Raw genomic sequence first — 27,423 nt, 5'->3', positions numbered from 1 at the left:
CCCGGACTCTGTAGGACTCTCCAGGACTCTGAAGGATTCTTCAGGACTCTCCCGGACTCTGCAGGACTCTCCCGGACTCTGTAGGACTCTCCAGGACTCTGAAGGATTCTTCAGGACTCTCCAGGACTCTGCAGGACTCTCTAGGACTCTTCAGGACTCTCCCGGACTCTGCAGGGTCTCTCCAGGACTATGGACCCGAAGCATCTCTCCTTGAGCTATCAGCAGCAGGTTCATCTCATCAGGAAAAGGGTAAATAAAGATTATTAGAGACAGAACCACGCTGTGAAACTTTTACCACAAATTATTTGGATATATTCTTTCATCAGAGATGGAAGAAGAAGAGATTCCTTAAAAGTATCAGTAAACAATGAAAAGATACTGAAGTACAACAATGAAAAGATACTGAAGTACAACAATGAAAAGATACTATAGTACAACAATGAAAAGATACTGAAGTACAACAATGAAAAGAAACTGAAGTACAACAATGAAAAGAAACTGAAGTACAACAATGAAAAGAAACTGAAGTACAACAATGAAAAGTAACGTTAACAAATACAGAACAGTGTACAAGTGCAGAAGTATTATTGTCTGAAACTGATGACATCATCTGTGACTTTCAGGACATTAAATAAAGATAATTTAAGATTTAATGAATACAAATGTTGTAGTTTTAAAAACTAGAATAATTTAATGTAATTGAATGTCATCCTTTACATTGAATGTACCCAATAACTGTTTATATATTATTTATGAAGCTGTTACATGCTGATCTCATTTAGAATGTAACATAGTAAATCAAAATATTAAAAAAATAAAACTACAAGCAAATAAAAAAAAACTAAATAAAACGACAATAAAAATTAAACTACAGGAAAATACACATAAATAAAACAAATAATACATTTAGGAATTATGGAAACAGCGCCACGCCACCGTTCGCGTCCATTCAGTGGTCACACCCGGTACTGCACCTGCAGCTCCGCTGGTAAAACAATTTGTTGTTCGGTTGCTCCGCTCCCGCACGGGCACGAATTGCGCATGCGCAATGAGATGAATGGCCGCCGCACCTGACTGCCCACCAGGAAGTGAGGCGGACAAATCCTCGGCTTTTAATCCCCGAATCGGTACGGTAACCGGAGAGTAGCATGCTCAGCGGACCGGACCTTGCAGCCTGACCGTCGGGACTGTCTCCGCTCCGGGTTCGGCCTTCTGGAGCGCGCCGCCGCTGCGCAGTGCGTGCATGCAGCAGAGCGCACGGACCTGTCCGCGTCTCCCCCGCCTCTTCTGGCTCCAGACCCCGCTGCTGCTGAGCTGCAGCTCCGTGAGGCTCCGGGGGCTCCGGGCACGTCCACCGTGACTGCGATGGGATGCTGCGGCAGCGTGGAGGTAAGAACGGCCCGGGTCCGGCCCGGCACGGCACGGCCCCGGTTCCATACCCCGGTGCCCTTAAGCGGAGCACCGGTGCGTGTTTATCTCGTTGCCGTGAAAGGGAAACCGATCCCGGGGAGCAGAGAGGGCCGAGCTGGGATTAGAGCCAGGAGCTGTAATCCCATTAGGGCGGGTTACCGGGGCGCGTTACCGGGGCCTGTTACCGCTCATCTCCCCACTGCTCCCGGTAGATTACCGGCGCTCCGCTCCGCTCTGATTTAGTGATGAAAACCAGGCCTTGTTGACGGACCCGACCCGGCTCTACCCGGTCCTGCAGGATCCCGTCTCCGCCCGGTGTGACCGTGTGTTCGTGTGTGTTTCAGAGGACCAAGAGAGAATGGAGACCGCTGGAGGACCGGAGCTGCACCGACCTGCCGTGGTTCCTGCTCTTCACCGTGTTCTGCGTGGGCATGGTATATATTTATATTAATGTATCCATATGTATGTACAGGTAGTGTCTTTGTGACCCGGATTTTATACATCAATCAATTATGAAATATTGATTATTCTAATGTGTTAATGGTGAATTGAGTGTGTGACTGCTGTCGATGCTGATTGGAGGAGGCTTTGATCTTTGAATTATTGTAAACTGATTGATCTTCACTGGTCCAGGTGTTTTCGTGGTCCAGGTGTTTTAGTGGTCCAGGTGTTTTCGTGGTCCAGGTGTTTTAGTGGTCCAGGTGTTTTCGTGGTCCAGGTGTTTTAGTGGTCCAGGTGTTTTAGTGGTCCAGATGTTTTAAAGGTCCAGATGTTTTAGTGGTCCAGGTGTGACAGTGGTCCAGATGTTTCAGTAGTCCAGCTGAGACAGTGGTCCAGGTGTTTTAGTGGTCCAGGTGAAACAGTGGTCCAGATGTTTTAGTGGTCCTGGTGTTTTAGTGGTCCAGGTGTGACAGTGGCTCATGTGTTTTAGTGGTCCAGGTGTTTTAGTGGTCCAGGTGAGACAGTGGTCCAGGTGTTTCAGTAGCCCAGGTGTGACAGTGGTCCAGGTGTAACAGTGGCTCAGGTGTTTTAGTGGTCCAGGTGTGACAGTGACTCAGGTGTGACAGTGGCTCAGGTGTGACAGTGGTCCAGGAGAGACAGTGGTCCAGGTGTTTCAGTAGCCCAGGTGTGACAGTGGTCCAGGAGAGACAGTGGTCCAGGTGTTTTAGTGGTCCTGGTGTTTTAGTGGTCCAGGTGTTTTAGTGGTCCAGGTGTGACAGTGGCTCAGGTGTTTTAGTGGTCCAGGTGTTTTAGTGGTCCAGGAGAGACAGTGGTCCAGGTGTTTCAGTAGCCCAGGTGTGACAGTGGTCCAGGTGTGACAGTGGCTCAGGTGTGACAGTGGTCCAGGTGTGACAGTGACTCAGGTGTGACAGTGGCTCAGGTGTGACAGTGGTCCAGGTGTGACAGTGGCTCAGGTGTGACAGTGGTCCAGGAGAGACAGTGGCTCAGGTGTTTTAGTGGTCCAGGTGTTTTAGTGGTCCAGGAGAGACAGTGGTCCAGGTGTTTCAGTAGCCCAGGTGTGACAGTGGTCCAAGTGTGACAGTGGCTCAGGTGTGACAGTGACTCAGGTGTGACAGTGGTCCAGGTGTAACAGTGGCTCAGGTGTTTTAGTGGTCCAGGTGTGACAGTGACTCAAGTGTGACAGTGGCTCAGGTGTGACAATGACTCAGGTGTGACAGTGGTCCAGGTGTAACAGTGGCTCAGGTGTTTTAGTGGTCCAGGTGTGACAGTGGCTCAGGTGTGACAGTGACTCAGGTGTGACAGTGGCTCAGGTGTGACAGTGGTCCAGGTGTGACAGTGGCTCAGGTGTGACAGTGGTCCAGGAGAGACAGTGGTCCAGGTGTTTCAGTAGCCCAGGTGAGACAGTGGTCCATACAAACATTCACTCCTGCTGGCTGGATTAACTGTGAAACATTTAGTGTTGATGGTTGAACTGGTTGGTAAACCAGTGTGCCCACTAACCTTCTCATGCCCTGCAGGGCAGCATCTGCAGCTTCACCATCGTCACCGGCGGCGCCGCTCGCCTCGTCTTCGGATACGACAGCTACGGCAACACGTGTGGGCAACGCAACGAGCGAATTGAAGGCGTCCAGCTTAGCGGCCTCGACCACACCGACAGGAAGTAGGTTTTACATGACATTTCTACTTTAAGTGTACGACTGTGGTACCTTCAGTGTGTTACTGTGGTACCTTTAGTGTATTACTGTGGTACCTTTAGTCTATTACTGTGGTACCTTTAGTGTATTACTGTGGTACCTTTAGTGTATTACTGTGGTACCTTTAGTCTATTACTGTGGTACCTTTAGTGTATTACTGTGGTACCTTTAGTGTATTTCTATTACTGTGGTACCTTTAGTGTATTACTGTGGTACCTTCAGTGTATTACTGTGGTACCTTCAGTGTATTACTGTGGTACCTTTAGTCTATTACTGTGGTACCTTCAGTGTATTACTGTGGTACCTTCAGTGGTATCACTGTGGTCCCTTTAGTGTATCACTGTGGTACCTTTAGTGTATTACTGTGGTACCTTTAGGGTTTTACTGTGGTACTTTTAGTGTATTACTGTGGTACCTTTAGTGTATCACTGTGGTACTTTTAGTGTATCACTGTGGTACATTTAGTGTATCACTGTGGTACCTTTAGGGTTTTACTGTGGTACCTTTAGTGTATTACTGTGGTACCTTTAGGGTATTACTGTGGTACCTTTAGGTTATTACTGTGGTACCTTTAGGGTTTTACTGTGGTACCTTTAGTGTATCATTGTGGTACCTTTAGTGTGTTACTGCGGTACCTTTAGTGTATTACTGCGGTACCTTAAGGGTTTTACTGTGGTACCTTTAGTGTATTACTGTGGTACCTTTAGTGTATTACTGTGGTACCTTTAGGGTATTACTGTGGTACCTTTAGGTTATTACTGTGGTACCTTTAGGGTTTTACTGTGGTACCTTTAGTGTATCATTGTGGTACCTTTAGTGTGTTACTGCGGTACCTTTAGTGTATTACTGCGGTACCTTAAGGGTTTTACTGTGGTACCTTTAGTGTATTACTGTGGTACCTTTAGTGTATTACTGTGGTACCTTTAGTGTATTACTGTGGTACCTTTAGGGGTTTACTGTGGTACCTTTAGTGTATTACTGTGGTACCTTTAGTCTATTACTGTGGTACCTTTAGGGTTTTACTGTGGTACCTTTAGTGTATTACTGTGGTACCTTTAGTGTATCATTGTGGTACCTTTAGTGTGTTACTGCGGTACCTTTAGTGTATTACTGTGGTACCTTTAGTGTATCATTGTGGTACCTTTAGTGTGTTCCTGCGGTACCTTCAGTGTCTCGCTGTGGTAGCTTTAGTGTATTACTGTGGTACCTTTAGTGTATTACTGTGGTACCTTTAGGGTTTTACTGTGGTACCTTTAGTCTATTAATGTGGTACCTTCAGTGTATTACTGTGGTACCTTCAGTGGTATCACTGTGGTCCCTTTAGTGTATCACTGTGGTACCTTTAGTGTATTACTGTGGTACCTTTAGGGTTTTACTGTGGTACTTTTAGTGTATTACTGTGGTACCTTTAGTGTATCACTGTGGTACTTTTAGTGTATCACTGTGGTACATTTAGTGTATCACTGTGGTACCTTTAGGGTTTTACTGTGGTACCTTTAGTGTATTACTGTGGTACCTTTAGGGTATTACTGTGGTACCTTTAGGTTATTACTGTGGTACCTTTAGGGTTTTACTGTGGTACCTTTAGTGTATCATTGTGGTACCTTTAGTGTGTTACTGCGGTACCTTTAGTGTATTACTGCGGTACCTTAAGGGTTTTACTGTGGTACCTTTAGTGTATTACTGTGGTACCTTAAGGGTTTTACTGTGGTACCTTTAGTGTATTACTGTGGTACCTTTAGTGTATTACTGTGGTACCTTTAGTGTATTACTGTGGTACCTTTAGGGTATTACTGTGGTACCTTTAGGTTATTACTGTGGTACCTTTAGGGTTTTACTGTGGTACCTTTAGTGTATCATTGTGGTACCTTTAGTGTGTTACTGCGGTACCTTTAGTGTATTACTGCGGTACCTTAAGGGTTTTACTGTGGTACCTTTAGTGTATTACTGTGGTACCTTTAGTGTATTACTGTGGTACCTTTAGTGTATTACTGTGGTACCTTTAGGGGTTTACTGTGGTACCTTTAGTGTATTACTGTGGTACCTTTAGTCTATTACTGTGGTACCTTTAGGGTTTTACTGTGGTACCTTTAGTGTATTACTGTGGTATCTTTAGTGTATCATTGTGGTACCTTTAGTGTGTTACTGTGGTACCTTTAGTGTATTACTGTGGTACCTTTAGTGTATCATTGTGGTACCTTTAGTGTGTTCCTGCGGTACCTTCAGTGTCTCGCTGTGGTAGCTTTAGTGTATTACTGTGGTACCTTTAGTGTATTACTGTGGTACCTTTAGGGTTTTACTGTGGTACCTTTAGTATATCACTGTGGTACCTTTAGTGTATTACTGTGGTACCTTTAGTGTATTACTGTAGTACCTTTAGTGTATTGCTGTGGTACCTTCAGTGGTATCACTGTGGTCCCTTTAGTGTATCACTGTGGTACCTTTAGTGTATTACTGTGGTACCTTTAGTGTATTACTGTGGTACCTTTAGGGTATTACTGTGGTACCTTTATGGTTTTACTGTGGTACCTTTAGGGTTTTACTGTGGTACCTTTAGTGTATTACTGTGGTACCTTTAGTGTATTACTGTGGTACCTTTAGGGTTTTACTGTGGTACCTTTAGTGTATTACTGTGGTACCTTTAGTGTATTACTGTGGTACCTTTAGGGTTTTACTGTGGTACCTTTAGTGTATTACTGTGGTACCTTTAGTGTATCATTGTGGTACCTTTAGTGTGTTACTGCGGTACCTTTAGTGTATTACTGCGGTACCTTAAGGGTTTTACTGTGGTACCTTTAGTGTATTACTGTGGTACCTTTAGTGTATTACTGTGGTACCTTTAGTGTATTACTGTGGTACCTTTAGGGTTTTACTGTGGTACCTTTAGTGTATTACTGTGGTACCTTTAGTGTATCATTGTGGTACCTTTAGGGTTTTACTGTGGTACCTTTAGTGTATTACTGTGGTACCTTTAGTGTATCATTGTGGTACCTTTAGTGTGTTACTGCAGTACCTTTAGTGTATTACTGTGGTACCTTTAGTGTATCACTGTGGTACCTTTAGTGTATCACTGCGGTACCTTTAGGGTTTTACTGTGGTACCTTTAGTCTATTAATGTGGTACCTTCAGTGTATTACTGTGGTACCTTCAGTGGTATCACTGTGGTCCCTTTAGTGTATCACTGTGGTACCTTTAGTGTATTACTGTGGTACCTTTAGGGTTTTACTGTGGTACTTTTAGTGTATTACTGTGGTACCTTTAGTGTATCACTGTGGTACTTTTAGTGTATCACTGTGGTACATTTAGTGTATCACTGTGGTACCTTTAGGGTTTTACTGTGGTACCTTTAGTGTATTACTGTGGTACCTTTAGGGTATTACTGTGGTACCTTTAGGTTATTACTGTGGTACCTTTAGGGTTTTACTGTGGTACCTTTAGTGTATCATTGTGGTACCTTTAGTGTGTTACTGCGGTACCTTTAGTGTATTACTGCGGTACCTTAAGGGTTTTACTGTGGTACCTTTAGTGTATTACTGTGGTACCTTAAGGGTTTTACTGTGGTACCTTTAGTGTATTACTGTGGTACCTTTAGTGTATTACTGTGGTACCTTTAGTGTATTACTGTGGTACCTTTAGGGTATTACTGTGGTACCTTTAGGTTATTACTGTGGTACCTTTAGGGTTTTACTGTGGTACCTTTAGTGTATCATTGTGGTACCTTTAGTGTGTTACTGCGGTACCTTTAGTGTATTACTGCGGTACCTTAAGGGTTTTACTGTGGTACCTTTAGTGTATTACTGTGGTACCTTTAGTGTATTACTGTGGTACCTTTAGTGTATTACTGTGGTACCTTTAGGGGTTTACTGTGGTACCTTTAGTGTATTACTGTGGTACCTTTAGTCTATTACTGTGGTACCTTTAGGGTTTTACTGTGGTACCTTTAGTGTATTACTGTGGTACCTTTAGTGTATCATTGTGGTACCTTTAGTGTGTTACTGCGGTACCTTTAGTGTATTACTGTGGTACCTTTAGTGTATCATTGTGGTACCTTTAGTGTGTTCCTGCGGTACCTTCAGTGTCTCGCTGTGGTAGCTTTAGTGTATTACTGTGGTACCTTTAGTGTATTACTGTGGTACCTTTAGGGTTTTACTGTGGTACCTTTAGTATATCACTGTGGTACCTTTAGTGTATTACTGTGGTACCTTTAGTGTATTACTGTAGTACCTTTAGTGTATTGCTGTGGTACCTTCAGTGGTATCACTGTGGTCCCTTTAGTGTATCACTGTGGTACCTTTAGTGTATTACTGTGGTACCTTTAGTGTATTACTGTGGTACCTTTAGGGTATTACTGTGGTACCTTTATGGTTTTACTGTGGTACCTTTAGGGTTTTACTGTGGTACCTTTAGTGTATTACTGTGGTACCTTTAGTGTATTACTGTGGTACCTTTAGGGTTTTACTGTGGTACCTTTAGTGTATTACTGTGGTACCTTTAGTGTATTACTGTGGTACCTTTAGGGTTTTACTGTGGTACCTTTAGTGTATTACTGTGGTACCTTTAGTGTATCATTGTGGTACCTTTAGTGTGTTACTGCGGTACCTTTAGTGTATTACTGCGGTACCTTAAGGGTTTTACTGTGGTACCTTTAGTGTATTACTGTGGTACCTTTAGTGTATTACTGTGGTACCTTTAGTGTATTACTGTGGTACCTTTAGGGTTTTACTGTGGTACCTTTAGTGTATTACTGTGGTACCTTTAGTGTATCATTGTGGTACCTTTAGGGTTTTACTGTGGTACCTTTAGTGTATTACTGTGGTACCTTTAGTGTATCATTGTGGTACCTTTAGTGTGTTACTGCAGTACCTTTAGTGTATTACTGTGGTACCTTTAGTGTATCACTGTGGTACCTTTAGTGTATCACTGTGGTACTTTTAGTGTATTACTGTGATGCCTTTAGTGTATTACTGTGATGCCTTTAGTGTGTACCTTCAGTATATTACTGTGGTACCTTCACTGTATCACTGTTGTACCTTTTAGTGTCACACTTTGGTACCATTAGTGTATCACCATCCCCTCTACTGTGTCTGGACTGCTGAGTCAACATCCTGGTGCAATTTTGGTAATCACTGGTGACTTTAACCACACCAGCCTGGATAAAGCCCTGCCAACTGTTCACCAGTCTGTTGGACCAGTGCTCTGTACCAGATACAGGAGAACATTCCTGATACAGGAGATACAGGAGAACATTCCTGATACAGGAGAACATTCCTGATACAGGAGATACAGGAGAACATTCCTGCCAACTGCAAAAAGATAAAAATAAATCACCTCTGGCCAGATCCTCCTAAAATTGAACAACATCAATAACCCTTGCAACGTTTCACTTTCTATACTTTCTATACACTGTATACACTTTGCATTTTAATTTTAATTTAATTTGTCCTTTATTATTTAAATTACTAAATGTAAAATGCCCTGCTATTTTATAGAATTTTATAGCCACACAGATTATATATATATATACACACAACTGTTAGATTCTGAAAGAGGAGTAAAAAGGTCCATACAGGTGACCTCAGGTGACCTCATTAGCCTCCTGTCTGTGTATCGCTGATCACATTTCTGGTTGTAGGAGGTTTTTCCACTGGAGACACTTTGTTTAGTTTTTCTTCCATGTTCACATTCAGTCATTCTGCTCGTTCTCCAGACATGAAGCCTGGATCGCCAACCCTCCTGGGCCCTCAATGTCCCGAGGCTCTCGACCCTCTGGGGCCCTCAATGTTCCTAAGCTCCAGACCCTCTGGGGCCCTCAATGTTCCTAAGCTCCAGACCCTCTGGGGCCCTCAATGTTCTTAAGCTCCAGACCCACTGGGGCCCTCAATGTCCCGAGGCTCCAGACCCAGTGGGGCCCTCAATGTCCCGAGGCTCCAGACCCACTGGGGCCCTCAATGTTCCTAAGCTCCAGACCCTCTGGGGCCCTCAATGTTCCTAAGCTCCAGACCCACTGGGGCCCTCAATGTCCCGAGGCTCCAGACCCAGTGGGGCCCTCAATGTCCCGAGGCTCCAGACCCTCTGGGGCCCTCTGGCCCGAGGCTCTCGACCCTCCGGGGCCCTCAATGCCCTCAATGCCCTGAGGCTCCAGACCCTCTTGGGCCCTCGATCAATACTGAGATGAGGATTATTTATCAGGTTAATGTTGAAGTCTGATCAGGTTGTGAGGACGCTGTGGTCTCTAGAAGCTTCTGTGTGGTGTCTTCATGATCTGGAGAACCAGAGAGGACACATGTTTCACTTGATATGCTATGAATACATATTTGATGGAGGAAACATCTGTCCTCAGGAAAGGACCTCTTATTTTGAAGGAATGGTCCTTCAGTGACTTCCTGTGCTCTCTGTCTCCTGCAGGTTTGTCTTCTTCCTGGATCCCTGTAATGTGGACATCGTTCAGAGGAAAATCAAGTCCATGGCTCTGTGTGTGTCTCTGTGTCCCACCGAGGAGCTGAAGACCTACCAGGACCTGAAGAGGTTCGCCATGCTCAACGGTGAGGTCATCACGCCGGGTTAGACACTGGGGCTGATGGGAAATGTAGTCTATAATACATTTATATTTTCTGTGATAACTTATCCTATTCACTGTTAATATGGTTCCCCTGATGGACGGTCTGTACCTGTGACCAGATCAGTAGAGGTCCGGGTTCTCTTCCCTGTGGTCCACCAGGACCTCACTGGGTAGAAGTGTGACATGTTAACAGAGAGGACACTGGTGATGTCATGAGGATGATTTAAGGTCTCACCACCCAAGTACAGTACTGACACACACACATTTACACACACACACGCACACACATACACATTTACACACACACAAACACACATACTCACAAACATACATTCACACGCACACACATACACATTTACACACACCCATATACATTTACACGCACACACATACACATTTACACACACCCATGTACATTTACACGCACACGCACGCACACACACACACACACACACACACACACACAGACACACACACACAAAGGCAGCATTAAGACATCTGTGTTGTTGGTGCCACTCGTCTCCATTTGTCCTCCAGACTCTGTTCAGTGTTGGAGATGAAGTAGTTCATGAATGGAGTCTCTGTCCCACAACCACTCAGGAACCAGGTCTTTCTCTTATTTAGTGGTTCTCTGTCCCAGAACCACTCAGGAACCAGGTCTTTCTCTTATTTAGTGGTTCTCTGTCCCAGAACCACTCAGGAACCAGGTCTTTCTCTTATTTAGTGGTTCTCTGTCCCACAACCACTCAGGAACCAGGTCTTTCTCTTATTTAGTGTGTGTGTGTGTGTGTGTGTGTGTGTGTGTGTGTGTGCGTGTGTGTGCTTGTGTGTGCGTGTGGAGGATGTGCGTGTGGAGGATGTGTGTGTGCGCGTGTGGAGGATGTGCGTGTGTGCGTGTCTGTGTGTGCGTGTGGAGGATGTGTGCGTGTGGAGGATGTGCGTGTGTGCGTGTGGAGGATGTGCGTGTGTGTGTGTCTGTGTGTGTGTGTGTGCGTGTGGAGGATGTGTGCGTGTGGAGGATGTGCGTGTGTGTGTCTGTGTGTGTGTGTGTGTGTGCGTGTGGAGGATGTGCGTGTGTGTGTGTCTGTGTGTGTGTGTGTGCGTGTGGAGGATGTGTGCGTGTGGAGGATGTGCGTGTGTGTGTGTGTGTGTGCGTGTGGAGGATGTGTGCGTGTGGAGGATGTGCGTGTGTGTGTGGAGGATGTGCGTGTGTGTGTGTGCGTGTGGAGGATGTGCGTGTGTGTGTGCGTGTGGAGGATGTGTGTGTGTGGAGGATGTGTGTGTGTGCGTGTGGAGGATGTGTGCGTGTGGAGGATGTGCGTGTGTGTGTGTGCGTGTGGAGGATGTGTGTGCGTGTGTGTGTGTGTGCGTGTGTGTGTGTGCGTGTGTGTGCGTGTGGAGGATGTGTGCGTGTGGAGGATGTGCGTGTGTGTGTGTGCGTATGGAGGATGTGCGTGCGTGTGTGTGTGTGCGTGTGGAGGATGTGTGTCCGTGTGTGTGTGTGTGTGTGTGTGTGTGTGTGTGTGCGTGTGGTGCTGAGTTTTGAATAGTTTCTGTCCCTGATTGATTGGAGAGTGTGTCTGTGTGTGTGTGTGTGTGTGTGCGTGTGGAGGATGTGCGTGTGGAGGATGTGCGTGTGTGTGTGTGCGTGTGGAGGATGTGTGCGTGTGGAGGATGTGTGCGTGTGGAGGATGTGCGTGTGTGTGTGTGCGTGTGGAGGATGTGTGTGCGTGTGTGTGTGTGTGTGTGTGTGTGTGCGTGTGCGTGTGGTGCTGAGTTTTGAATAGTTTCTGTCCCTGATTGATTGGAGCGTCTCTAAAGTTGGGGAAATGCCGATGTCGTCCAATCAGTGTGTGTGCATGTTGTTCCCATTTCATGATGCAGTTTCATCTGAATCTTTTTAACGTAATCAAGTTTCGACCGCGCACGGTTCCTGTTCATCTTTATGCTGAGTCAGCTTTGACCTGGGTCTCGCTGTCTGTACCGTCCCGTACTCCTTAGAGTCTCAGTATATTTCCAGAGCGTGTGCGCTCCTTGCTGTTTTCTCCTTTCGTGGCCTTGATACTAGAATGGATGTCGGGGTGTAATGCATGTATTTCTTTATTGTTAACAAACGCTTTTAGCAGATATAGAAAAAAAGAAAAGCTTATTTTGGTTTTCTGAAGCTGTGATTGGAGGTTGGAAAGCAGTCCACCTCCCACTCCACCGCGAAGATCAGAACAGCAGACCAGGAGCTGGAGGCCACCATCAGGGTTGTTGAGAAGGTCTACACAGGTCAAGGAAGCAATCTAGGAGCTGGAGGCCACCATCAGGGTTGTTGAGAAGGTCTACACAGGTCAAGGAAGCAATCTAGGAGCTGGAGGCCACCATCAGGGTTGTTGAGGAGGTCTACACAGGTCAAGGAAGCAATCTAGGAGCTGGAGGCCACCATCAGGGTTGTTGAGAAGGTCTACACAGGTCAAGGCAGCAGTCTAGGAGCTAGAGGCCACCATCAGGGTTGTTGAGGAGGTCTACACAGGTCAAGGCAGCAGTCTAGGAGCTAGAGGCCACCATCAGGGTTGTTGAGGAGGTCTACACAGGTCAAGGCAGCAGTCTAGGAGCTAGAGGCCACCATCAGGGTTGTTGAGGAGGGCTACACAGGTCTTTGGGATGAAGCGGTGCGGCATGGAGGTCTACGCTGACCTCTTTGGGACGAAGCGATGCGGCATGGAGGTCTACGCTGACTTCTTTGGGGCGGAGCGGTGCGGCATGGAGGTCTACGCTGACTTCTTTGGGGCGGAGCGGTGCGGCATGGAGGTCTACGCTGACTTCTTTGGGGCGGAGCGGTGCGGCATGGAGGTCTACGCTGACTTCTTTGGGGCGGAGCGGTGCGGCATGGAGGTCTACGCTGACTTCTTTGGGGCGGAGCGGTGCGCCATGGAGGTCTACGCTGACCTCTTTGGGACGAAGCGGTGCGCCATGGAGGTCTACGCTGACCTCTTTGGGGCGGAAGGGTGCAGGAACTGGAGGTTGCCCTCCTCTGTACGGACTATAAGGAGCTTTCCACAGCCTTATCAAATACACTGAAGGACATCCTGGACTACTTGGTGGTACATACCGATCATCTCCCAGCCTCTCCTCTCGTTCTCCTTCTCCTGTCTTCTCATGTCTGTCCCGGGCTGATGATGACGATGAAGATGACCTCCTCGCGCCTCTCCCTCTGTGTTTTTCTGTTTCAGGTTCAGAGTTGTGTTCCTACGATATGGCGGGTCATAAATATCCCGATCTACCTGAGAGGGTCTCTAAATGTCCCAAACTTCCTGTTCCACCCAGGTACGTCCAACCTTCCTAGTAGATCTACAGATCTACATGGAACACCCTCCAACTGGTCTCAAGCCGGTTATTTAAGGAACCAGAACCGTTATTTGGGTTGAAAAAGTAACTTTATGTCGTACAGCCTGCAGAAGATAGACTCTTCTCTTTCACCACTTCCTCTTCCACTTTTCTCTTTCTCTCTGACCTCTAACCTCTTTGACCTCTTATCTCCTTGATCTCTCTGGCCTCTAACCTCTCACCTTTCCGATCTCTGGCCTCTTTGACCTCAAACGTCTTTGACCTCTAACTTCTAACCCCTCTAACCTCTTTTACCTCTAACCTCCCTGATCTCTCTGACCTCTAGCCTCTCTAACCTCTAGCCTCTCTTACCTCTAACCTTTCCGACCTCAAACCTCTCTTACCTCTAACCCTTCTGATCTCTGGCCTCTCTGACCTCTAACCTCTTTGACCTCTCTGCGCTCAAACGTCTCTAACTTTTAACCCCTCTGACCTCTAACTTGTGGCCTCTAACTTCTAACCTCTCTGACCTCTAACCTCTCTGGCCTCTAACTTCTGGCCTCTAACTTCTAACCTCTCTGACCTCTAACCTCTCTGGCCTCTAACTTCTGGCCTCTAACTTCTAACCTCTCTGACCTCTAACCTCTCTGGCCTCTAACTTCTGGCCTCTAACTTCTAACCTCTCTGACCTCTAACCTCTCTGGCTTCTAACTTCTGGCCTCTAACTTCTAACCTCTCTGACCTCTAACCTCTCTGGCTTCTAACTTCTGGCCTCTAACTTCTAACCTCTCTGACCTCTAACCTCTCTGGCCTCTAACTTCTGGCCTCTAACTTCTAACCTCTCTGACCTCTAACCTCTCTGGCCTCTAACTTCTGGCCTCTAACTTCTAACCTCTCTGACCTCTAACCTCTCTGGCCTCTAACTTCTGGCCTCTAACTTCTAACCTCTCTGACCTCTGTGCCTCCTCAGTAAGCCGTTGCCGGTGTTTAATCGCTGCACTCCGGTGGATATTTCCTGTTATGCCAAGTTTGCGGAGGCGGTTGTGACATTTGTCGGTGATAACAGCGTTCTGCACCGGCTGATCGCCGGCGTTGCTGCCAGTAAAGAGATCATCATCGGACTGTGTGTTCTCGCTCTGGGTGAGAACCTCACGACAATGATTACGTTCTATGATACCTCAGTGCATTCTGTCTCTCTGACCTCTGACCTCTCGATCAGTCCTCTCTATGATCCTCATGGTGATCATTCGTTACATCTCGGCCGTCCTCGTTTGGATCCTCACCTCGCTGGTCGTCCTCGGATCCCTTGGTGAGGTCACTTCCTGTTGTTGTGTCTGTTTCCTGTCAAACAAGCTGACGGTTGTGTTCTTCTCGTCTCAGCGGGGACCAGCGTGCTCTGGTGGCTCTACATCGACCACCGGCTGTACGGGAACTCCACCACCAACAAGGTGCAGGAGGACGTGGAGCTCAGCAGAGACAGTGGACAGGCTCTGCTGGTCTACGCCGGCGCCGCCACCGTGTTCACCGTAGGTTCATGTGTTCATGAGAAGGAGACAGGGGGAGGCTCATGTGTTCATGAGAATGAGACAGGGGGAGGTTCATGTGTTCATTAGAATGAGACAGGGGGAGGTTCATGTGTTCATTAGAATGAGACAGGGGGAGGTTCATGTGTTCATTAGAATGAGACAGGCTGAGGTTCATGTGTTCATGAGAATGAGACAGGGGGAGGTTCATGTGTTCATGAGAATGAGACAGGGGGAGGTTCATGTGTTCATGAGAAGGAGACAGGGGGAGGTTCATGTGTTCATGAGAATGAGACAGGGGGAGGTTCATGTGTTCATGAGAATGAGACAGACTGAGGTTCATGTGTTCATGAGAATGAGACAGGGGGAGGTTCATGTGTTCATGAGAAGGAGACCGGGGGAGGTTCATGTGTTCATGAGAAGGAGACCGGGGGAGGTTCATGTGTTCATGAGAAGGAGACAGGGGGAGGTTCATGTGTTCATTAGAATGAGACAGGGGGAGGTTCATGTGTTCATTAGAATGAGACAGGGGGAGGTTCATGTGTTCATGAGAATGAGACAGGGGGAGGTTCATGTGTTCATGAGAATGAGACAGGCTGAGGTTCATGTGTTCATGAGAAGGAGACCGGGGGAGGTTCATGTGTTCATGAGAAGGAGACAGGGGGAGGTTCATGTGTTCATGAGAAGGAGACAGGGGGAGGTTCATGTGTTCATGAGAAGGAGACAGGCTGAGGTTCATGTGTTCATGAGAAGGAGACAGGGGGAGGTTCATGTGTTCATGAGAAGGAGACAGGGGGAGGTTCATGTGTTCATGAGAATGAGACAGGGGGAGGTTCATGTGTTCATGAGAAAGAGACAGGCTGAGGTTCATGTGTTCATTAGAATGAGACAGGGGGAGGTTCATGTGTTCATGAGAAGGAGACAGGGGGAGGTTCATGAGAAAGAGACAGGGGGAGGTTCATGAGAATGAGAAGGAGACAGGGGGAGGTTCATGAGAATGAGACAGGCTGAGGTTCATGTGTTCATGAGAAGGAGACAGGGGGAGGTTCATGAGAATGAGACAGGCTGAGGTTCATGTGTTCATGAGAATGAGACAGGCTGAGGTTCATGTGTTCATAAGAAAGACAGGGGGAGGTTCATGTGTTCATGAGAAAGAGACAGGCTGAGGTTCATGTGTTTATACTGAAGAAACAGGGTGATCATGTGTTCATAAGAAAGTATTGATTACACGGTGAGGGTTCTGTCCACATTGGTGTTTCCTGTGTTTCAGATCATCCTTCTGCTGTTGATGCTGTTCATGAGGAAACGAGTGGCTCTGACCATCGCTCTGTTCCACGTGGCGGGGAAAGTCTTCATCCACCTCCCCCTCCTCACCCTGCAGCCCTTCGTTACCTTCCTCGCCCTCCTGCTCTTCTGGATCTACTGGATCCTGGTCCTGCTCTTCCTGGGAACCAGCGGTCAGTTTAAACCTTTCCATTCTTTTTGTTCTCAAATTCCGTCGCTCCACAGCGGCTAACCGGCGCCGCTCTCCAAAGCCCCCCATCTACCTGGTTGGCCAGAAGGTATGGCTATCCACCCGGGACCTCCCCTTGCGGGTAGAGTGTAAGAAGTTGGCACCCAGATTCATTGGACCGTGGGTTATATTTTTTCGTCTGCCCTCTGCTGGTGATTACACTGAACGGCAGCATCTCAACAATTAGCTTTCTCTGGAATCAATGATCAGAATCTAAACCTCAGCCTGCACAGAATACCTGCAGACACTACTCAGGACGACTATTGCTATTATTGATAAATCTGCAGATAATTTCCTTGATCGGTTGTTTGGTCTTTAGCGGATTGATTTAATCGTTGCAGCTTGAAAGCTATCATTGTTTACAGACCGCAACATCCCGCTAAAGCATCATGGGAGCTGTAGTGCGGTGTGACATCTGACATGGGCCTAAGTGTGTGTGGTTCTGCAGGGAACCCAGTCCAGAACGAGGAGACGGGTCTGACAGAGTTCAGACTGACGGGTCCTCTGCAGTACCTCACCTGGTACCATGCGGTGGGTTTGGTCTGGATCACCGAGTTCATCCTGGCCTGCCAGCAGATGACTGTGGCCGGAGCCGTGGTCACCTACTACTTCACCAGGTAAGTCCACACCTGTTGGAGTTTGTTTTTTCTTCTTTGGACTGCGGCACTTCGGGATCTCTGAGCCGAGAACCAAATTAATGTCGACTTGATATTTCAGGGACAAGAACCGGCTCCCGGTGACCCCGATCCTGTCGTCCGTCCTGAGGCTGGTCAGGTATCACCTGGGAACGGTCGCTAAGGGAGCCTTCATCATCACCCTGGTCAAGATCCCCCGACTCTTCCTCATGTACATCCACAACCAGCTCAAAGGAAAGGTACACAACTTTATTAACAAGCAGCTCAAAGGACAGGTACACAACTTTATTAACAAGCAGCTCAAAGGACAGGTACACAACTTTATTAACAACCAGCTCAGAGGACAGGTACACAACTTTATTAACAAGCAGCTCAGAGGACAGGTACACAACTTTATTAACAACCAGCTCAGAGGACAGGTACACAACTTTATTAACAAGCAGCTCAGAGGACAGGTACACAACTTTATTAACAAGCAGCTCAGAGGACAGGTACACAACTTTATTAACAAGCAGCTCAGAGGACAGGTACACAACTTTATTAACAACCAGCTCAAAGGACAGGTACACAACTTTATTAACAAGCAGCTCAGAGGACAGGTACACAACTTTATTAACAAGCAGCTCAGAGGACAGGTACACAACTTTATTAACAAGCAGCTCAGAGGACAGGTACACAACTTTATTAACAAGCAGCTCAGAGGACAGGTACACAACTTTATTAACAAGCAGCTCAGAGGACAGGTACACAACTTTATTAACAAGCAGCTCAAATCACAGGTACACAACTTTATTAACAAGCAGCTCAGAGGACAGGTACACAACTTTATTAACAACCAGCTCAAAGGTCAAATACACAACTTTATTAACAAGCAGCTCAAAGGACAGGTACACAACTTTATTAACAAGCAGCTCAAAGGACAGGTACACAACTTTATTAACAAGCAGCTCAAAGGACAAGTACACAACTTTATTAACAAGCAGCTCAAAGGACAGGTACACAACTTTATTAACAAGCAGCTCAAAGGACAAGTACACAACTTTATTGATCATAGATCATGTGATGAACCTTCACTAATATGGATCATAGTGACGATGTCGCTTTGTGCCTCAGGAGAACGCGTGTTCTCGCTGCCTGCTGAAGACGTGTATCTGCTGCCTGTGGTGTTTGGAGAAGTGCCTCAACTATCTCAATCAGGTAACAAGCAAACCGCTCACCTCCTCTGACTCTTCTTCTCGTTTCCATTGCGACCGTCTCACCCGTGCTTCTATTTCCCAGAATGCATATGCAGCCACAGCAATCAACAGCACCAGTTTCTGCACGTCTGCACGCGACGCCTTCGTGATCCTGGTGGAGAACGCTCTGCGCGTCGCCACAATCAACGCAGTCGGAGACTTCGTGCTTTTCCTGGGAAAGGTGAGCTGGATCGGACTGGTCCCCAAGTGGTTCTGGTCCCGGTGACCATGTAAAGAACCAGACTGACGAGTAGCGTCCTGTTAGCGCCCCCTACAGGCTGCAGAGATAATCACAATCCGCATCCTGATGATGTAACCGCTCGATGTGAAAATTATTATTTATTTTTATATCATTATTGACAATTGTTCGCAAATATCCAATATTTGTCCCAAAATTATAGTTAAATTAAAATCCTAACTTTTATAAAAATTATAATTACAGTCGATAATCAATTTTCTTTCCAACCACGATGCTCCTATAGAGCCGCACCACGTTCGGGATCTGGGGAATAATTCAAAGCCACAACTTCTTGCTGCTCTTGTTTACAACACAAGCTCAGTTTGAGGCTTTTATTGTGAAAGGTTTCTCCTGCACCTTGATTTTATTACCGTGTGACTTAGTTTACTGGGAAGATATAAGTAAATACTATTTTATATACATATTTATAGCTGGAGCTTCCTCTGGATGGACAGATGACAGATGGACATCTTTAGACTGGACTCACAGTTTTTGTAGTGTTTCCTGTTTCTTTCACGTTGATCTAGGACCTCTGACCTGTTGTGTCTGAATGTTTCCTCAGATTCTTATCGTGACGACGACGGCGTTCGCCGGCGTCCTCCTCCTGAACTACCAGCGGGATTATGCCGAGTGGCTGCTGCCGCTGATCATCGTGTGTCTCTTCTCCTTCCTGGTGGCTCACTGCTTCCTGTCCATCTTTGAGATCGTGGTGGACGTCCTCTTCCTCTGCTTCGCCATCGACACCAAGTACAACGACGGCACTCCTGGGAAGGAGTTCTTCATGGAAAAAGCTCTGATGGTGAGAACATGTTTACTATCACGGTATTCACAACAACAACAATGATAATAACAATAATAATAATAGCAGAGACACATGAGGCAGGGACTTGCGGTTTAGTCCCGAGTTTCAGACTTTTCAGTTTGATCCAAGGATAGGATGTAGGAGATGACAACGGGACGTAGGTAGCAAATATAGCAAGGATGGGAGGTAGGTCGCAAGGACGGGATGTAGGAGATGACAACGGGACGTAGGTAGCAAGGATAGCAAGGATGGGAGGTAGGTCGCAAGGACGGGATGTAGGAGATGACAACGGGATTTAAGTAGCAAAGATTGGAAGTAGGTAGCAAGGAAGGGATGTAGGAGATGACAACGGGATGTAGGAGATGACAACGGGATGTAGGTAGCAAGGATAGCAAGGATGGGAGGTAGGTCGCAAGGACAGGATGTAGGAGATGACAACGGGATGTAGGTAGCAAGGATAGCAAGGATGGGAGGTAGGTCGCAAGGACGGGATGTAGGAGATGACAACGGGATGTAGGAGATGACAACGGGATGTAGGTAGCAAGGATAGGAAGGATGGGAGGTAGGTCGCAAGGACGGGATGTAGGAGATGACAACGGGATGTAGGAGATGACAACGGGATGTAGGTAGCAAGGATAGCAAGGATGGGAGGTAGGTCGCAAGGACGGGATGTAGGAGATGACAACGGGACGTAGGTAGCAAGGATAGCAAGGATGGGAGGTAGGAGATGACAACGGGATGTAGGTAGCAAGGATGGGAGGTAGGAGATGACAACGGGACGTAGGTAGCAAGGATAGCAAGGATGGGAGGTAGGTCGCAAGGACGGGATGTAGGAGATGACAACGGGATGTAGGTAGCAAGGATAGCAAGGATGGGAGGTAGGAGATGACAACGGGACGTAGGTAGCAAGGATAGCAAGGATGGGAGGTAGGTCGCAAGGACAGGATGTAGGAGATGACAACGGGATGTAGGTAGCAAGGATAGCAAGGACAGGATGTAGGAGATGACAACGGGATTTAAGTAGCAAAGATTGGAAGTAGGTAGCAAGGAAGGGATGTAGGAGATGACAACGGGATGTAGGAGATGACAACGGGATGTAGGTAGCAAGGATAGCAAGGATGGGACGTAGGTAGCAAGAACGGGATGTCGACAGGACGTAGGTAGCAAGGATAGGATGTAGGGAGCAAGGACGGACGCAGGTAGCAAAGGACTTCGGTGAGGACCTAGGTGAGGATTTAGGTGAGGACCTCGGAAAGAGGACCTAGGTGAGGACTTAGGTAAGAAGACCTAGGTAACAGGACCTAGGTGAGAAGTCGGTTCAGACCTTCGGGTGTAAAAAGGTCCTGAATGGAAACGCATGAAAACTCTTCAGCCTTGTTGCTAAGGATTGTGGGAGTTTGTTGGTCCTTCTGATTCTAACATTTGAACCCCCCCTTCTTTTGTGTCCCCGCCCCTGCAGGAGTTCGTCGAGAGCAGCCGGCGGTTGGAGCGGGCGGTGGTGCGTGGGCGGAGCCGGGTGAAGGAGTCGGTAGGGGCGGAGATGAAGCCCATGGTGAGTGACAGCCGAAGGGGCGTGGCCAAGCAAACAAGCTCGTTGTCAGAGGAGATGGGAGTGGAGCTGGAAGGGGACGGAGGGGAGTGGGAGGAGCTTCAGGAGTTCCAGGTGTACTACTTGCTGGTGGGGGTGCTGGTGGACTGGGTGCTAACGGAGCAGAGCGGCTTTGTCCTCTGTCTCAGCGAAGACGTCGTCCTCTTCCTTTGCGTCTACCTGCCCACCTCCACCCTCTTCCTGTTTGTCAGCCTGCTGCAAGCTCCAAGTCCCGGCCCCTCCACCCCCAGCAGCAAATCAGCCACCGTCACCACCGCAAGCTAACTCGTGTTCACGGACACATGCTAATGAATGCATGCTAACTGATGTGTACTAACGGATGCATGCTAAAGGACACGTGCTAACAAATGCATGCTAACTGACACGTGACAACGGACGCGTGCTATCGGATGCATGCTAAAGGACAAGTGCTAACAAATGCATGCTAACTGACACGTGACAACGGACGCGTGCTATCGGATGCATGCTAAAGGACAAGTGCTAACAAATGCATGCTAACTGACACGTGACAACGGATGCGTGCTATCGGATGCATGCTAACCAACATGTGCTTACGGATGCCCACTGTCCTGTATGCTGACGCATGCTAATTTGACTCATCACCATCATCACCATCATCACAGCTGCTTCTTCAACATCTTCAACTCTTTATTGACTTTATGTTTATTTGTATTTCATTTTTATACTTTTGTATTTTTATATTTTAAGTTATTTTGCAGTTTTATTTCTTATTTATTCACCGCGGTGCCTTTAAGGACTCAGCAGATAATCAGATAACTCAATGATGAAGGACGCTATGTTTCTGAATGTGGTTCATTAGGATATTCATTCAAACCCGCTGCTTCTCTGTGGTGATAAAATATGACATAAACAGGAAGCCTCAGATATGAAAATATCATGTTTCAGGTTGTTACAGTTGGATTTAAGTTTTTTATTAGAAAGATGTCTTCTGGGTCCTACATCCTTTCCTGAGCTGAGATCATGAGTTTAAAGTTTGACATTAAAAACATGGATGTTTAAATTGGACTTAAATTTCTCCACCAGACTTGTAGGAACCAGTAGGAACATGTAGGGATCTGTTGAAACCTGATAAATAAGATAATCCTTCATTACTCCCGCAGTGGGGAAATCTACAGGATTACAGCAGCAAAGGGATTAGCCTGTAGGTACCCGAAGGAACCTGTTGGAACACATGGGAACCTGCAGAAACCTGTAGGAATCTGTAGAAACCTGTAGGAACCTGCAGAAACCTGCAGAAACCTGTAGGAATCTGTAGGAACCTGTAGAAACCTGCAGAAACCTGCAGAAACCTGTAGGAATCTGTAGGAACCCGTAGAAACCTGTAGAAACCTGTAGGAATCTGTAGAAACCTGCAGAAACCTGTAGGAATCTGTAGAAACCTGCAGGAATCTGTAGGAATCTGCAGAAACCTGCAGAAACCTGCAGAAATCTGTAGGAATCTGTAGAAACCTGTAGGAATCTGTAGAAACCTGTAGAAACCTGCAGAAACCTGCAGAAATCTGCAGAAATCTGTAGGAATCTGTAGAAACCTGCAGAAACCTGCAGAAACCTGTAGAAATCTGTAGGGACCTGTAGAAACCTGTAGAAACCCAGAGGGACCTGTAGGAACCCGGAGGGACATGTAGGAACCTGTAGAAACCTGTAGACCTTCATGTCTGGTGGTGGTTCATGATCTTTTTAGCTTTAAAGTCCACCTGAGAGTTTTTCATTGGCTGTTAAATAAAGAATGTTGTTTTCTTTGTCCAAAGCAAAAACATTAACAATAATAAAATCCAACATTTGTTTTTTTTTCTGCTTCCCTTTTTATTTCAAACCTCACATTTATAGTGTGACCCCAAAGTTTGATTTAAGGAAATAAAATGTGTGTAGCGAATATTAAAAAGAATAGTTTTATATATATATTTAAATATTGTAACTATCAATAACTCATACAAGGCAATAACAGCAATAAGAACAGGTTTATCATAATTAATTAGTTAATTTTTATTAGTATAAGATGCATAATTAAAGCTGTACACATACGACATCCTCATACCTTTGACCCTCACATCCTTTGACCTTTGACCCTCACATCCTCTGACCTTTGACCCTCACATCCTCTGACCCTCACATCCTTTGACCCTCACATCCTTTGACCTTTGACCCTCACATCCTCTGACCTTTGACACTCACATCCTTTGACCTTTGACCCTCACATCAGAACAGGAACAACTCCCTTTAAGGGGAGAAAAAGAGCAGAAAGCTCCGGGAGAGCAACAGAGGAGGATCCTCTATCAGAAGGACAGAAGTACAATAGATGTCATGTGACTAGAAGTACAATAAATGTCACGTGACCAGAAGTACAATAGATGTCATGTGACTAGAAGTACAATAAATGTCACGTGACCAGAAGTACAATAGATGTCATGTGACCAGAAGTACAATAAATGTCACGTGACCAGAAGTACAATAGATGTCATGTGACTAGAAGAACAATAAATGTCACGTGACCAGAAGTACAATAGATGTCATGTGACTAGAAGAACAATAAATGTCACGTGACCAGAAGTACAATAGATGTCATGTGACCAGAAGTACAATAAATGTCACGTGACCAGAAGTACAATAGATGTCATGTGACTAGAAGTACAATAGATGTCATGTGACCAGAAGTACAATAGATGTCACGTGACCAGAATGAAGTTATGAATGAATGAGTTATGAAACATTCAATGCATACTAATAATAAGACAAACATGTAGACGTACATTAAACAAAGCAAAGACATCCCACATTAAACATCTACGCTTTATTATATGTGTAATATAATAACATGTTATATATATATATATATATATATATATTATGATGTACATACAATTTAAGATGAAACTGAATCTGACCGTTAACTTCAGACAGAATCCTGCTGCAGTAGGAGGAACTAGTTTGAGATATTAAATGTATTACTGCCTATTATTATCTGCTGTTAATTAGGTCATAAATAAATATAAAACTACAACCCAAAGGGACTCAAAACCCCCTCAAAGAGTCTCCTCTGTAGGTCTGGAGGAGGTGGTCTCGTAGTCCCCTCCATAAAACTATATATATATAAAAAAGACGATCTGTTCCACACAGTGTTTCTAACGTCCTGGTCTCCCCATAACTACCCATGATGCTTCACTCTCTCATCTCACTCCACCCGTCCGTTTGATCTCCAGGTTTTTAACCATGTGGCCTCGTTTTCCTGTTTCAGGCTCCGGGGACGAGTTCAGCTTGACCAAAATCCGTCAATGGGACTCCTTAAAAAGAAAAAAGAGACATTCCAAATGTTTATTTTTACCAATGTGTAACATGTTTACTATGGTTTCACTCCAGGGAAGAAATATTTTAATATAAACTGTAAAAAACGTAACAATGTAATGAAGCACTTTATATTGAAGCGCTGCAGATTTTAAACCGGCTGATGCATCTTTTTTCGTAGTGAAGTCCTTTTTTATAAAACGTCTCACCGAACTCATCGCTCACTTCAGTACATAACAGCTTTTTTATATACAACGCCACCTGGACGCCATGTTGGATCAGGAGCGCTGTGATGTCACCAGAGGGGCGGAGCCTGTGGACGGGCTGGAGAGTGGGGGACCCCGGTCCTGGTGGTCCTGGTGGTCCTGGTGGTCCTGGTGGTCCTGAGTGTGAAACATTGATGGCTGTCGTCAGAGAAAGGAAGTGTGATTGGCTGATGACGCCTGTTGGAACGGTTTCAGTCTCCACGTCACAACAAACAACCCTGAGGTGAAGGTCACGTGACCGACGGCTAACCGGCTAACGGATGCTACAGCTAGCCCGTTGCTGTTGGAATACGAGACGTTTTCATATCTGTGATCGTGTTTTACTTCCTGATAATCGCAGTGACGTCGAGGTCTCCTTCGTCTCTCATTCCTGCTCACTCTTCACTTTTTTTTTTTTAACTTTTCAAATGTTTTTGCCCAAATCACGGCGGCGGCGTAAGATTACCACGTCACGTCCAGGTTCTGTTATGAATATGAATAATCGTGTCGAGTTTAATGGTTTAAAACTAAAGTCTAACTTCTTACCTTTCTAAACAAATATGGTTTGAATTATTTGCCGAAGCTTTGAGCCGTTTCTCCTGGTCTTGAGATCCAGTCGTGGAAGAAGAACTCCGAGGAGCTTTGTTTTGGTTCCTGTGGGTGAAAGTAGGAACCTCTCAGGGCCCCGAAGGTTTCGTGGCGACGTGGTTTGTCCGACTTCCCGTCACCATGAAGCGTTGTCCCCTTTAACACCGGAGGAGAAGAAGAAGCGTGTGGGCGGAGCTTCCTGTGGAGTTCAGGCAGACAGCAATAGCACAAACTGCAAATGTGACCAACAACAACTTCAATAAGTCTTCCTGCTTCATCGCGTCCGACACGTCGTCTCAGACAGGAAGTGTTCACTCATTGTCCAACATGAGGCAACTTATTGTCCAACACAAGGCAACTCATTGACCAACACAAAGCAACTCATTGTGCAACATGAGGCAACTCATTGTACAACATGAGGCAACTTATTGTCCAACACAAGGCAACTCATTGTCCAACACGAGGCAATTCATTGTGCAACATGAGGCAACTCATTGTCCAACCGAGGCAACTCATTGTCCAACACAAGCCAACTCATTGACCAACACAAGGCAACTCATTGTGCAACATGAGGCAACTCATTGTCCAACCGAGGCAACTCATTGTCCAACACGAGCTAACTCATTGTCCAACATGAGGCAACTCATTGTACAACACAAGGCAACTCATTGACCAACACAAAGCAACTCATTGACCAACACGAGGCAACTCATTGTCCAACACGAGGCAACTCATTGACCAACACAAAGCAACTCATTGACCAACACGAGGCAACTCATTGTACAACACGAGGCAACTCATTGTCCAACACGAGCCAACTCATTGTCCAACCGAGGCAACTCATTGTCCAACACGAGCCAACTCATTGTCCAACCGAGGCAACTCATTGTACAACACGAGGCAACTCATTGTCCAACACGAGCCAACTCATTGTCCAACCGAGGCAACTCATTGTCCAACACGAGCCAACTCATTGTCCAACCGAGGCAACTCATTGTCCAACACGAGCCAACTCATTGTACAACACAAGGCAACTCATTGTCCAACCGAGGCAACGTCCCGGTCTCTGAGACGCAGCTGACAGAAAGAGAAAAGACAGTAAGACTTTCTGCAAGTCAACTGGAGATGAAGGAGTCTTGTGTTGCCCTGTTGCCTCTGCTGGTTGCCCAACATGTTGCCTTGTTGCCCTGCAGGTTGAGGTGTGCGTCAGGCTGAATCCAGACTTCCAGACGCCTGTTTCCACGGAGATTAACTTGAGTTCTTCACTCGAGTTCTTCACTCGTTTCTTGATTTGGATGAAAACAAACTGTAATTCAGAAGATCGACTAACGCTCTACACCGCCCTCTGGTGGCGTTCCCAGAATGCACTTCTTCGTCCACAGGAAGTTACACTTAGGGCTAAGTTGACCCTCTGGTGGCGTTCCCAGAATGCACTTCTTCGTCCACAGGAAGTTACACTTAGGGCTAAGTTGACCCTCTGGTGGCGTTCCCAGAATGCACTTCTTCGTCCACAGGAAGTTACACTTAGGGCTAAGTTGACCCTCTGGTGGCGTTCCCAGAATGCACTTCTTCGTCCACAGGAAGTTACACTTAGGGCTAAGTTGACCCTCTGGTGGCGTTCCCAGAATGCACTTCTTCGTCCACAGGAAGTTACACTTAGGGCTAAGTTGACCCGGTCCACTGGTTTACACTTTGACCTTTCATGTGTCCTTTCACCCACCAAGTTAAGCTACGTCCCATTAAACAGTAGAAGAAGAAGGAGGGGACGAGCTTAGATCAGGACGTTGATCAGATGTATTGATAATTGATCAGATGTATTGATAATTGATCAGATGTATTGATGATTGATAAGATGTATTGATGATTGATCAGATGTATTGATGATACCTGAGGATTGATCAGATGTATTGATGATACCTGAGGATTGATCAGATGTATTGATGATACCTGAGGATTGATCAGATGTATTGATGATACCTGAGGATTGATCAGATGTATTGATGATGTCTGATTGATACCTGTGAGGTGGATGTCTTGATTCAGAAGCCTGTTTCTCTTCTTCTTCTACATATGAGTAGATGCTCCGGTCTACGCTGACGTCAGTTTAAAGAACCGTTTCATTCGTTGGTGTTTAACCTTTAAGAAGACGTTTATACTTATAGCTTATAGCTTATAGCTTATAGCGGTAGTTTGGATCACGTGACGGATTCATGCAGGAAGTGAAAATCTCCATCTAACATCAGATTAACGTGACTGAACTGATTGTTATAAAAATCACTGTCATTAATTAAAAATGTC

At 46.1% G+C, this 27,423-nt stretch overlaps 1 protein-coding gene and 1 long non-coding RNA gene across 4 annotated transcripts; one reads left to right on the top strand and one right to left on the bottom strand.

The window, feature by feature from the left end:
• The first annotated feature begins 113 nt into the window (after positions 1-113).
• slc44a1b (solute carrier family 44 member 1b) lies at positions 114-27,423 on the top strand. Of its 3 annotated transcripts, XM_034543661.1 has the most exons (16): positions 1,035-1,389; positions 1,755-1,844; positions 3,390-3,532; positions 9,972-10,108; positions 13,344-13,437; positions 14,408-14,577; positions 14,657-14,746; positions 14,818-14,963; positions 16,231-16,417; positions 16,922-17,090; positions 17,191-17,347; positions 18,222-18,305; positions 18,387-18,524; positions 19,144-19,380; positions 20,843-20,935; positions 24,246-27,423. In XM_034543661.1, the coding sequence occupies exons 1-16, from the start codon at positions 1,366-1,368 to the stop codon at positions 24,267-24,269; spliced, it is 1,983 nt and encodes a 660-aa protein (XP_034399552.1). In that variant the 5' UTR covers positions 1,035-1,365; the 3' UTR covers positions 24,270-27,423. The 3 variants fall into 3 exon arrangements, with proteins under 3 accessions (XP_034399553.1, XP_034399551.1, XP_034399552.1); XM_034543662.1 differs by lacking the exons at positions 1,035-1,389; positions 24,246-27,423 and adding an exon at positions 114-249 and having other exon boundaries at positions 20,843-22,426; XM_034543660.1 differs by lacking the exon at positions 24,246-27,423 and having other exon boundaries at positions 911-1,389; positions 20,843-22,426.
• On the bottom strand, positions 23,884-25,470 carry LOC117737620. The gene is made up of 3 exons (XR_004610052.1): positions 25,084-25,470; positions 24,554-24,666; positions 23,884-24,291 (listed from the first exon to the last, which is right to left on the bottom strand). It is a non-coding gene; the product is annotated as an uncharacterized LOC117737620 (long non-coding RNA).

The sequence above is a fragment of the Cyclopterus lumpus genome, chromosome 10, assembly GCF_009769545.1.
Source record: "Cyclopterus lumpus isolate fCycLum1 chromosome 10, fCycLum1.pri, whole genome shotgun sequence".
Lineage (NCBI taxonomy): Eukaryota > Metazoa > Chordata > Actinopteri > Perciformes > Cyclopteridae > Cyclopterus > Cyclopterus lumpus.
Note: the sequence above shows the minus strand (reverse complement) of the source record. Positions and strands in the feature narration are given on the sequence as shown.